Here is an 11,675-nt window from a genome sequence, read left to right as displayed (position 1 = left end):
ACTCAATCTAATGATATCCAGATATCCAGGCTGAGTCTAATCAGGAGCAATATCCAGGTATAAACCCAGAATCTGATCAGGAGCAGTATCCAGATATCCAAACTCAATCTCCCCATCTAAAAATCCCGCTTTCCACTCGAGATCTCCCGGGACAGCTGGGCTGTGCTGGCCCTGGCTTCTCCCTTTTTGTGGACACAGCTCCAGCCCAGCCTTCAAACCTTCAGCCAGACCTGGGGTGGGTGTTCAGATTGGCTTTTTTGAGCTTCCATTTCTGTGCCCAGGGCTCGAGGCAGAAGGACAGGGGGGACACGAGGGCGCAGGCCCCGGCAAAGAGGAAGGAGCACACGTAGGTCTGGGTGTAGTCATAGAGCCAACCTGAGGGAGACAAAAGTTGGGATTAAAAGCTCTGGGATTTCTCTCCCTGCAGAAAAAAAAAAACAAAACAAAACATTTTTGGGAGGTGGTGGGAGGCAGGCATAGGTTGTGTGATCTTATTTCAGTATTTCTCAGTTATTTAAGCTCCTCCTGGGCGGCATTTCCAGTCAGGACCAAACGTGTCTTTCTTCCCAGGGCCGACTTTGATCCTTGTAGTGGGAATGGGGTTTAATTTAATTGAATTTAAGCCCTGATTTTTTTTTTTTTTTTCATCCCTCCTTCTGTTTAAATGGGCCAAAAGGAGCTGCCTGAGCAGGTGGAAGATCCCAGTGGATGTTTCCAACATGGAAGATGCCAATGGATGTTTTCAGCAATGGTGTTTCCAACAGCTTGGGCTGCAAACCCCTCGTTTCTCCAGCCTTTTTTTATTATTATTTTTTTCTTGTGCCCCAATTTAATTCAGTTTTCTTCAGTTTTTCTTCAGTAATATTATATTATATTACATTATATTCAGTTCTTTTGCACTTTGGGTTAATGGTTTGCACTGTTTGTGGAAATAAAATGAGCCAAAATAATGTTCTGATTTGGTTTAAGGGTTTCTTTCAGTGGTGCTGGTGGATGGGAAGCTCCAAAGGAGAGTCCAAACTTTTCCCCCTGGGCTTTGAGCTGAACAGATTTGCAGGTAAGTCACCTTTTCCTTGCTTCAGGCTTTGGTCTAATATGCACTATAATAATATTTTAAATATTATTTATTTATTTATTTTATTTATTAATTTAAAATACACTTATTTTATGTGTAATATTTTATATATTTTATAGTTTTTATAATACTGTTATAAATATTTTTATAAATTTTAAGGAAATTTTATAACAATATAAAATTTTTTTAAACGAATCTACATTTTTGTATTTTTATATTTTATAAATATTTACAAATATTTTGTGTTTTATAAATACTTGTGTAAATTATATAATTTGTAAAGTATGTTTTAGATTTAATCATTGTTAAAATTTTATAGTATAATATATAACAGTATATATTTTATATTGTGTATTGTTACATTATGTAATACTATGTAATACTAGATATTATATTTGAAATTATATATTTATATACATTATTTTATTGTGTATTCTATTTATTATTTATTATCATATTGTTTTATATTACATTATTATTATTGTATTATATTACATTATATTATTAAAATAATTATCATTTTGTAGTATATATTTATTTTATATTATTTCAGTATTTTTAACCATTTTAACCTTTGCAGTTCTCATTATCCATCAGGTTTTGCTGCATAAAAGCACTTGAGTTTAATAAAATCCTAAATTTAAAGGTTTAGAGGGGTCAGAGCACCCAGCCCCAAATCCTGATCCCTGCAGGGGGCAGTTGGGTTTGGACACTTCATCAGTAGCTTCTGGTTATATTCAGTTTTCATACCTAACCCAGCATTACTGGGAGAGAAAATGGGAGAATTTATTTGGATAAATTAAGAACTGAATAATAGAATTAATAAATGAATTAATAGATAACCTGGATCTTGAACTCTCAGTCCTTCCCCTCTGGGTGGATCAGTGAGAGTTTTATTTCCTGCCTCTATTTGGCCTTTCTTTATCCCACCAGCATAAAGCCAGATTTCTTAAAAATCTGGGAAAAAAATAAAAAAAAGCTTGGAAAAAAAAGCTTTATTTTTTGCAGGAAACCTTGTTTTCCACAATCCAGGAATGCAACACTTCAGGAAGCAAAAGCCTTCCAGTTAATGAAAACACACTGCGAGGGGATGGAGATAAAACTGCAGCAAGAGGCAGCCAAATCATTCAGCTCCTTCCACGCTCTTCCCGTGGCAGGGAATTCAGTGGGATTGAGGGATTGCTGGGAATTCATCCCGTGCCAGGCAGTTCCTCACCCTGACAGGCGAAGCTCCCTGTCCAGGGAACGTTTGGGCTGCTTGAAATTGGATCCACAGGCAGATTTTTAACCAGCCCGGAGATGTCGAGCAGGAAAATCAATTTTTTTTTTTTTTCCTGCTAAAACTTCCCCTGGAGTTGGGATTTACGGAATCCTTGGCAGATTCCAGCCAGGGGCCTTGGCAGGCCCGGAGATCTGGAGGGGCAGGAGGCAACAAATGATGGTTTGGGTTGGAAAGGACCTTAAAGCTCATCTGGTGCCACGGGCAGGGACACTTTCCCACTAGCCCAGGTTGCTCCAAGTTTGTCCAGCTTGGACTTGGACACTTCCAGGGGTGGAGCATCCTCTGGGAAATCCATTCCAGTCCTTCCCCACCGAATTCCTTCCCAATCTCCCATCTAACCCTGCCCTCTGGCAGTGGGAAGCCATTCCCTGTGTCCTGTCCCTCCATCCCTTGTCCCAAATCCCTCTCCAGCTCTCCTGGAGCCACTTTAGGCCCTGGAAAGGGCTCCAAGGTCTCCCTGGAATCTTCCCTTCTCCAGGGGAACATTCCCAGCTCTCCCAACCTGGCTCCAGAGCAAATGTTCTCCAGCCTTGGAGCATCTCCAGGCCCTCCTCTGGACTCCTCTCCAGCATCTCCACCTCCTCCTGTTGTTGTTCCCAGAGCTGGAGGCCTCTCTCCAGGTGGGATCTCACCTGAGGGGGCAGAGGGGCAGAATCCCCCCCTGTCCTGCTGCCCACACTGTGGGATTTTTCTGGGCTGGAAAATGCAGGGAGAGGCAAATGTCCCAGGGGCAGGAACAGCTCTGTCCTGGCCAAGCAGTTTGGAGGAGAACAATTCCCCTGCTCCCAGCAATTCCCCTGCTTCCAACAATTCCCCTGCTCCCAGGCAGGGGTGAGAGAGTCACTCCCAAGAGCTTGGGGAGTGCCAGATCCTCCCCAGTGCCCTGTTTTCCAGGCACAGGGAGAAGGGGAAAAGCTTCTCATCCTCCTTGTCTTTGGGCCCAGGAGCTCTCAGGGCCCAGCTCTGGGATCTGTCGCCAACCAAGAGGTGATTGAGGCTTCTCCTGATGCTCCAGAGCCTCTGTTTTATGGGAATGCTGCCAAGCCCATCCCTGCTTCGCCTTCCTCTCCTTCCCTGCCCTCCAGTCCCGATTCAGAGTTAATTCCAACACTGCTGGGGGTAAAATCCATGGGAATGGGGTCGTGATCCTGCTGTGGTTGGGGTTAAACTGGGCACGTTTTCCAAGCTGCTGGTTGGGGTTTGCAGATTCCCCAGCGAGATGTTGCCTGGGTGTAAAGACATTCCTGAAATAGGAGTTTTTTTCCCCCTCCCCTTATTTGAACTGAAAACTGGGATGGATCCATGTGGGAGAGTGAACCAGCAGCTTTATCACTGGGTTTATGTGGTGGGTGTGTGTGTATAAACACATATTATATTAAAAAAAAAATAAAAACATATATGATATAAAAGTAATATATATAATATAAAAATATAATAAATATAATATAAAAATAATATCTATAATATAAAAATATAATATATGATATATAAAAATAATATATATAATATAAAAATATAATACATATAATATAAAATATAATATATATAATATATATTATATTGCATAGTACTCTGAAATATATGTATAATTAATATTGTAGATGTATAAGAATACATAATATTGACATTTATAATGTAGAATGCCTAATATATAATGTATGATATATATTGTATATTCTAATAAATTATATTACATTATATATATTATAATATATTCGATTTTATTATATTATTACAATAAAATAAATATAATAAATATGATGTAATATACTTTATATTACTTTTAATATTTGTTACTTTATATATTATATTATATTTATTATATTATTTATTATATTTATTATATTATTTACCTGCCAGAGGAGGTCCTCCAATGGCTGCTATCCCTGCAAAGAAGGCAGCAAACCCCAGGTAGCTGTGGAGCTTTTCCACACCCACCAGATCCACCTGTTTGTAAATCAAAACGGGTCATTAGGGATGGATTTCGTGGGAATACAAAAGCAGAAGGGGTTAGTTGATTTGTTTTAAAACACAAGAGATTAATTGATTTAATTTTTTTCTTTTTTTTTTTTTTTTTTTCCTGGGGAGTTTCCTCTTGAGCTGCAGCTTTGGAAGGACTTTGCCCCTGTGGGTCTGATCCAACCTGGAATCCTGGAATTCCTTTGCCTCCTTCAGGCCAGGATGGAAATTGCTGGGATGGGAGATACTTCTGTGCCTTCCAGATAAACAAGACTTTGAGGAATGTGTTTTAAGCTGCGAATTCCTTCCCAGAAAGAAAATGCCAAATTATAATCATGGAATCCTGGGGTGGTTTGGGTTGGAAAGGGACCTTAAAGCTCATCCAGTGCCATGGGCGGGGTCACCTTCCCACTAGCCCAGGTTGCTCCAGGTTTATCCAGCTTGGCCTTGGACACTTCCAGGGATGGGGCAGCCACAGCTTCTCTGGGAATTTCATCCCCTCTCCACCCTCCCAGGGAAGAATTCCTTCCCAATATCCCATCTAACCCTGCCCTCTGGCAGTGGGAACCATTCCCTGTGTCCTGTCCCTCCATCCCTTGTCCCAAATCCCTCTCCAGCTCTCCTGGAGCCCCTTTAGGCCCTGCAAGGGGCTCTCAGGTCTCCCTGGATCCTTCCCTTCTCCAGGAGAACCCCCCCAGCTCTCCCAGCCTGTCTCTAAAACAAAAGTTCTCCAGTCCTTGGAGCATTCCATGACTGATCCCTGTGTGTTGCAGATGATTCTGGGATTGGGAGCAGATCAGCACAACCCTCCGTGTGGGTGTCTGGAAACGAACCCACCCCCGACCCCCAACTCACCAGCACCGGCAGCACCAGAGCCATGAACCCTCCACAGAACACGGAAAAGGCCACGGTGTAGGCGAGGAGCAGCGGGAATGTCGTGGCCAGGGGGCCCAGGAGGTTGGTGATCCCACTCAGGACCAGGTAAGTCACGTGGAAATGGTACTTCTTGGTCCAGTTCTGGTCGGCCACCCAGCCCGAGAGCAGCTGGCTCAGCATCTCCGTGATGCCTGAAGGGGACAGGAGTCAGCAGAGCCTCAAAAAAACCGCTTCATTTTGGGGGGATTTGGCCTCTTTTTTGTCCCCCCTGTGTCACATCCAGGTTTCACCCAACCACAAGGAGTTAAAACACCAAAAAAAGTTACAGGGGGGTATTTTTAGGCTGTTGTAAAATTGATATTTGGGGTGGGTATTTTTTTTTTTTTGCCTTTCCCCAGCTATTTACCAAATCTGTAAATATTCAGTCAAGGGCTCTGCACTCAGCAGAAAATCTCTGAAGTGCCCTTCAGTAAAAATCAGGGATGATGAACTTGCTGTCTGATCCCTTTCCTGAGGTGGAGAAAAAGGGGGATGTTAAGAAGAAATATGTTTACAAGATTTGAATTTGTTTAAAGGAGCAAATGGCCTGGCATTTCTTTAAAGGCTCAGCAAACTTCTGATACTTGTAGGTTTTTTGGTTGTGGGTTTTTTCTTTTTTTTTTAACATTTCTTGATATATTTTTATGAACCAAAGATCAGAGCTCACTCTGTCAGCTTGTGCCTTGCACCGTGTCCCTCCCACTCTTAATTCAAAACACCACCTGAATTTCTGGGCTCTCCTAAATCCCTGCACGGCACATCCTTGCTAAATATCCTACAGCTCTGTAGAAGTAAAATGTATTTTTTTTGGTACAATAAAATATTTGATTATGACTTGAGGTTGGAGCTGCTTTCTTAACCCAGTTTATAATCAGCCATGGGGTTGTTTTTTGGGGAGTTTAGTTGCTTTTTCCACCTCCCCATCCCCCTTGGAGGTGGATTTTTTTCCCCACAACATTGAATTTTTCTCTCCTGGCTCAAACTGGAGCTCTTTGGATTCTCAGTGATTTCTGTGGGTTGTGGTTTTAAGTAAAGCAGGGATGGTGGTGAGGAGGCTCCAGGAGGACAGAGAGCACCTTTTTACTGGAAAAATGGGGTTTTTGGGGGAGCAGGGAGGATGGGGAATCGTTCACATTGGATTGGAAGAACCACCCACCCACCTTGGTGATCCTGAATATACAGAGGGATCAGGGCTGTGAGCTCAACCTCTGCCAGGAGGATTCCTCCTAGGACACATCTGGGCAAAATTTGGGTTGGTTTTCTCTCCTAAAATGGGTTTAAAAGATTCCTTTTGCCTACCAGCCACTGAGATGAGGTAGGAGCCATCCATGCTGCTCATTCCCAGGGTCCTGGCTCTTGCCACCAGGTGAAAGAAAGGCACGAAATAGGCCAAGTGGCTGAACAGAAAGGACCAGGTGAAGATGAAGAAAACAGGATCCTTCAGTGGGGAGAAGTCCAGGAGAGGCTGAGAAGTTTCTTTTTTGGCTGCTGGAAGGGGTTTGTTGCTTCTCTTGGCCTCGGTGGCCGTTTGTGGTGAGGATCTGCCCGGAGTGGGTTTCTCCAGCTTTCCCAAGGCAGGTGGATTGATGGGACCAGAGACACCTTTGCCACGGGACATCAGGAGTGTGTCTGTGGTGGGAAGCTCCTGTGCACTGGGAGGGGGTAATTCCCTGTGAGGGGTCCCATCTGAACATCCATCAGCAGTTTCTGGGTCCTTCTGTGTCGCTGATGACGCGCAGTCCTGGATTTTGGCAGAGGAGGGCCGGGTGCTGATGGGTCTCAGCAACAGGCTGGAGGGCACCAGGTTCAACATGATGCCTCCAAAAATCAGGAGAGTTCCTGAGGGAAGACAGGGGAGCTGTTTTATTCTTGGAGTGAGAAGGAGGGAACAGCAGAAAATAAGCTTTTAGAGCGGGCTGTTTGCACTGAACATGCAGAAAGTCTGCCCTAAGAGAGACTTTTGCCTCCTCCTCATGGAGGAGGTAACAAAACAGTTTTTTTCGTGGTTTTTCTGGCTGGAAGTCCTTTCTGCTCTGATGCACACAGCAGATCCAGAGCTGCCTCTGGGATCTGGGGTCTTGTTTTGTTTACCCTCTGCAGAAGTCGTGAGGGACCTTCAAGATGGCCCAAAACTGCAGTAAAAGCAGGGATTTTCAGTTCTCTGTTTTGCCTCTGATTTTAATGAGTCATTAGGTGTTTAATCATTAAGAAAGATGTCCCCAAACCATCCTAGAAGAGGCAGAGCTGTTGAATTTTTAATCTTTTAAAGGAGCCTCTTCCCCTTGCCCAGACCTCCCCGAACACCCTCTCGGCGCTGATAAATGAGGGCAAACAGGAGATTGCTCACCTTGCCAGCCATAGAAGTCGAGGAGGAGCTGGGTGAAGGGTGCCATGAGGAAGGTGAGCCCCATCCCAGAGCGGGCCACGGCGTTGGAGAAGCCCAAGCGTGCCCGGCAGCGCTTGGCCGTCATCACTGCGGCCGCCTGGTACAGACAGGCAAAGCCCAGCCCTGGGTGGGGGAAGGTCAAAAAGAACATCCCTCACTCTCTCCCTAGGCCCCAAAAAAGTACCAGGAGCTCTTGGAATTCTCAGTCATGCCATGCTGAGTCTCTGGGGTGCAGCGTTCCTGGTGGGAAGGGCGGGGGGGGTTCTCCTGGATGTGGTTGGACTCAGTGGAGAGCGAGGTTTTGTGTGTGGTGTTTCATGTCTGGGGGGCGTTGGAGGCTGTGCCCTTTTAGTGAGGGGGGTTTTAAAAGGCCAGGATTTGGTGGAGCCAGAAAAAAAAAAAAATCAGGGTTAGCTGGGACTAAGTGAGTTGGAAGCGTGGTTTGTTCTGAGCATGGAGTGCTGAGGGCTCACAGGAAGGAGCTGGGGATGCTTTGCCACTCGAGGTTTTACAGAGTCACAAAATAACTGAGTCGAAGGGACCCCCAAGGATCATCAGTCCAACCCCTGGCCCTGCACAGACACCCCAACAATCCCACCCTGTCCCTGAGAGTGTTATCCAGACCCTCCTGCAGCTCTGGCAGCCTTGGGGTCGTGACCATTCCCTGGGGAGCCTGTTCAGTGCCAACCACCCTCTGGGGGAAGAACCTTTCCCTGATACCCAACCTGGCACAGCTCCAGCCCTTCCCTGGGTGCTGTCCCTGCTCACCCAGAGCAGAGATGGTTCTGCCCCTCTTGAGGAAGCTGCAGACCCCCCCTGAGCTCTGACCTGTCTCCTCCAGCTGAGCAATCCATGTGCCCTCAGCTTCCCCCCTGGACCCTCCCCCAGGGTTTGTGCTTAAAGGAGCTGATTCCTTGCTGGTGGCCCAGGGCAATGTGTGTGTCAGAGGCTGCTCACCCAGCAGGAGTCCCATGGAGACGCAGAGGAAGGGGACACTGGTGGCCTGGGTGCTGACCAGGCACCCCCCGGCCACCAGCCCGGCCCCGAGGAGGGACGTGGGACGCTCGCCCAGCCCCCGGCACACGACGGCCACGAGTGGGGCTGCAGGGGAGAGAGGCACAAAGCTCAGGCTGAAGGTGACAAAAAGGCCTCCCCACCCTCACAGCCAAGGATTCCTTCCCAATATCCCATCCAACCCTGCCCTCTGGCAGTGGGAAGCCGTTCCCTGTGTCCTGCCCCTCCAGCCCTTGTCCCCAGCCCCTCTCCAGCTCTCCTGGAGCCCCTTTAGGCACTGGAAGGGGCTCCAAGGTCTCCCTGGAGCCTTCCCTTCTCCAGGGGAACATTCCCAGCTCTCCCAGCCTGGCTCCACAACCCTGGAATCCCAGGATTTTTTGGGTTGAAAGAAATCTTGAAGCTCAACCCATTCCACCCCCTGCCATGGGCAGGGACACCTTCCACCAGCCCAGGTTGCTCCAAGCCCCATCCAACCTGGCCTTGGACACTTCCAGGGATGGGGCAGCCACAGCTTCTCTGGGAATTCCATCCCAACCCCTCCCCACCCTCCCAGGGAAGGATTTCTTCCCAATACCCCATCTAAATGCCATACAGCCCCATCTTTGGACCACATCCCTGCTGAGACACGTGTGGGCACCGGCCATGTCCAGCCTGGAGCAGTCTGGGAAGGGAATCGGATCTGCAGAACACCCTCAGTGCTCTCAAAGCAAATGTGCTGGGGTTGAAGCACTGCCCCAAATCCTCGGGGGTGCCAGCTCACCTCCCAGGAAGCGCAGGGAGGACATGATGGAGCCAATCCAGCTGACCTGCTCCGAGGAGCCCCCCACGTCCTCCTGGAAAGCCACGAAGAAAATCCCGAAGGTCTTGAGCATCCCCATCACCAGGACGTTGACCTGAGAGGCAGGAGCAGACAGAGGTGAGGAGCCACGGGGAGCAGGAGGGAGGAAAAGCTTTTCCATCTGCTTTTCTTACGGGGATAATTTGTTATGCTGATGAATAGACCGGGACACTTGAACTGGTGTTGGGGAACATCAGCAGGGTGAGCTCGTGGTGACCACGCTGCAGCTTCATCTTAACAGGCCCTCAAAACCCCTCTGCAAACTCCTCCAAGAAAAAGAAACAAAATCACTCCATAACCCAACTCTTCCAGGATGTTTTTTGCCCTAGGAGTTACTTTTTAATCCTAAAGCAACAATGAAACGGGTCTTGGCGCTGCTGAAGATCACTGGGAGTCGATGGGGCGGGTGAGAGGAGCAGGATGGGTGCTATCCAGGGCAGTTTCCCAGGCTTTCCCTGCCGTGGGAGCAAAGGACACACACTTTGTGTCCTTAATTTTAACTCCCTCTCACCTCCCTGGTAGCAGGTGGTTAATGATTGGCAGCGAGTTTACTTGGGATGGGGTGGAATTGGGGAAAGCTTTCCCGGCTTGGGGGGGGGTGGTCTTGATGACCTTAAAGATCTTTTCCAGCCTTCAGGATCCCTTGATTCATTGCTGGTGGGAAGATTGTGTGGTGTTAAAGCCCGTGGAATGGGGAATTGGTGCCTCTGAGGGGTGTTGAGGTGCCCGGTGCTCCCAGGGGGCAGTCCCAGGTGTGTGTGTGCTGTCCCTGGGATGTTTGCAGCTGCCATTCCATAGCTGGGTGGGATCAGCCTGTCCCTGTCCTCTGAGTGAGATTTGAGGCTTTTCCCTTCACTCCAGATCACGGAAGGAGGGGTTCAGTGGGATTTGTTCTGTGCTTACCAGGAAGAAGTGAAGCACCGCTGCCCAGGCCCACCCTCCGAGCGCTGCTCCGGCCCCTGGGCTCTTCCCACCTTCCTCGGGCTCTTCATCCTCCTTCCCTTCCCCTGGAACGGGAGTTTCGGGACGCATTAACACCTCCCTCCGGTGCTGCTCCACTTCAAAAGCTGTTCCCCCTGTCCCACTCCGCCTTCAGTTTGGAGGGTGGGGGGAAGATCCAGCGGCTTTTGTTGACAAGGGGTGTTAAATTACACATTATCCCTGCCTGGAAACAGTTTAACATCCTTTCTCTTTCCCACCAAGTTACTGTAACCACTGAAGGGGTTTGAAGTGGAGCACCTTTGCAGCTTCAGCGGTTCGCTTTGTGCCCCGAGTCGGGGAGGGGGTCGCGTCTGTCTGATCCAGTTTTGAGCCCCTGGGAAGCTCTCCCGATCCCATCCTCTGCTTGTCTCCCTTCCATCCTCTCTGGCAGAGGCAGGACCGTGCCCCAAGGAGCAGCTGGACGCTGGAGCAGCTGGGGGTGATGATCCTGAAACCTTTCCTTACCTCCTCGCTGCCTCATGCTGGAAAATCCTCCCTAGAAGAATCGATGGCAAAGAGGAATCATCTCTTCATTTGCTCCGGAGCTTAAATCCCCCCTTCCTGACTTGGCAGCCCAGAGTCTGCTCCTTCATTCACATCCCCGAGAGGATGATGGTGTCTGTCCTTCCTGCAAGCCCCAGAGCAGGACATGGAGCCTGGCAAGCCCTGGGGCTGAGTGACAGAGCCCGTCCTCCTCCTCCTCCTCCTCCTCTCTGTTAGGCCACAAGGCCAGAGTCCCTCCCCTTCCCCAGCTGGGAGCAGGAAATCCAGGGCGTTTGGAGCAGAAATCCTGTTGGGAAAGAGGAGGGGAAGCCTGCAAGGGTTGTAACTCCAGGGAAAGCTTTGGATGTGGCCGGAAGAACGGAGCGGGAGGTGGCAGTGCTGGACTGGATCCAGGCCTGGGAAACTGTCCTTTAGGAGGGGGATAGTCTGGAAAACTTGGGAGTTTGCAGCTGGATGGAGCAGCTGTGCTGCTGCAGCCCTGGGAGGCAGCGGGATCGGCGTTGGCTCCCCTGTAAATGTGCCCCAGCTCCTGGATAAACACGGCCCTCGTGCTTCCTGCCCTGCTGGGGGCTGGCCTGTCACCCCAGCCAGCATTCCTGAGCCCAGAGAAAACTGGGATCACTGTGGGGACCCTGATACTGATCTCTGTCTGCCCCCTCCCTTGGCAAAGCTCCATCTTTCCAGAGGAGCCCAGGAAACACGGGAGTCTGTGAGCTTTCCA

At 48.5% G+C, this 11,675-nt stretch overlaps 1 protein-coding gene across 1 annotated transcript; it reads right to left on the bottom strand.

The window, feature by feature from the left end:
* Nucleotides 1–220: 220 nt before the first annotated feature.
* On the bottom strand, nucleotides 221–11,103 carry SLC16A4 (solute carrier family 16 member 4). The gene is made up of 9 exons (XM_050327125.1): nucleotides 10,916–11,103; nucleotides 10,373–10,476; nucleotides 9,392–9,524; nucleotides 8,575–8,718; nucleotides 7,579–7,740; nucleotides 6,531–7,070; nucleotides 5,172–5,383; nucleotides 4,211–4,304; nucleotides 221–375 (listed from the first exon to the last, which is right to left on the bottom strand). The coding sequence occupies exons 1-9, from the start codon at nucleotides 10,929–10,931 to the stop codon at nucleotides 221–223; spliced, it is 1,560 nt and encodes a 519-aa protein (XP_050183082.1). The 5' UTR covers nucleotides 10,932–11,103.
* Between the last annotated feature and the right edge of the window lie 572 nt (nucleotides 11,104–11,675).

Source organism: Myiozetetes cayanensis, unplaced genomic scaffold (assembly GCF_022539395.1).
Source record: "Myiozetetes cayanensis isolate MyiCay16 unplaced genomic scaffold, myiCay2020 scf32, whole genome shotgun sequence".
Lineage (NCBI taxonomy): Eukaryota > Metazoa > Chordata > Aves > Passeriformes > Tyrannidae > Myiozetetes > Myiozetetes cayanensis.
This window is presented reverse-complemented; position numbering and strand designations above follow the sequence as displayed.

Bases quoted from the DNA above. Each gene is read 5' to 3' on its own strand.
- SLC16A4 (XM_050327125.1), bottom strand. The intron at 4,305-5,171 runs GTGAGTTGGGGG...ATTTACAAACAG, and splicing joins CTCTGGTGCTGCCGGTGCTG to GTGGATCTGGTGGGTGTGGA. The intron at 376-4,210 runs GTAAATAATATA...TGTCTCCCTCAG, and splicing joins TGGAGGACCTCCTCTGGCAG to GTTGGCTCTATGACTACACC.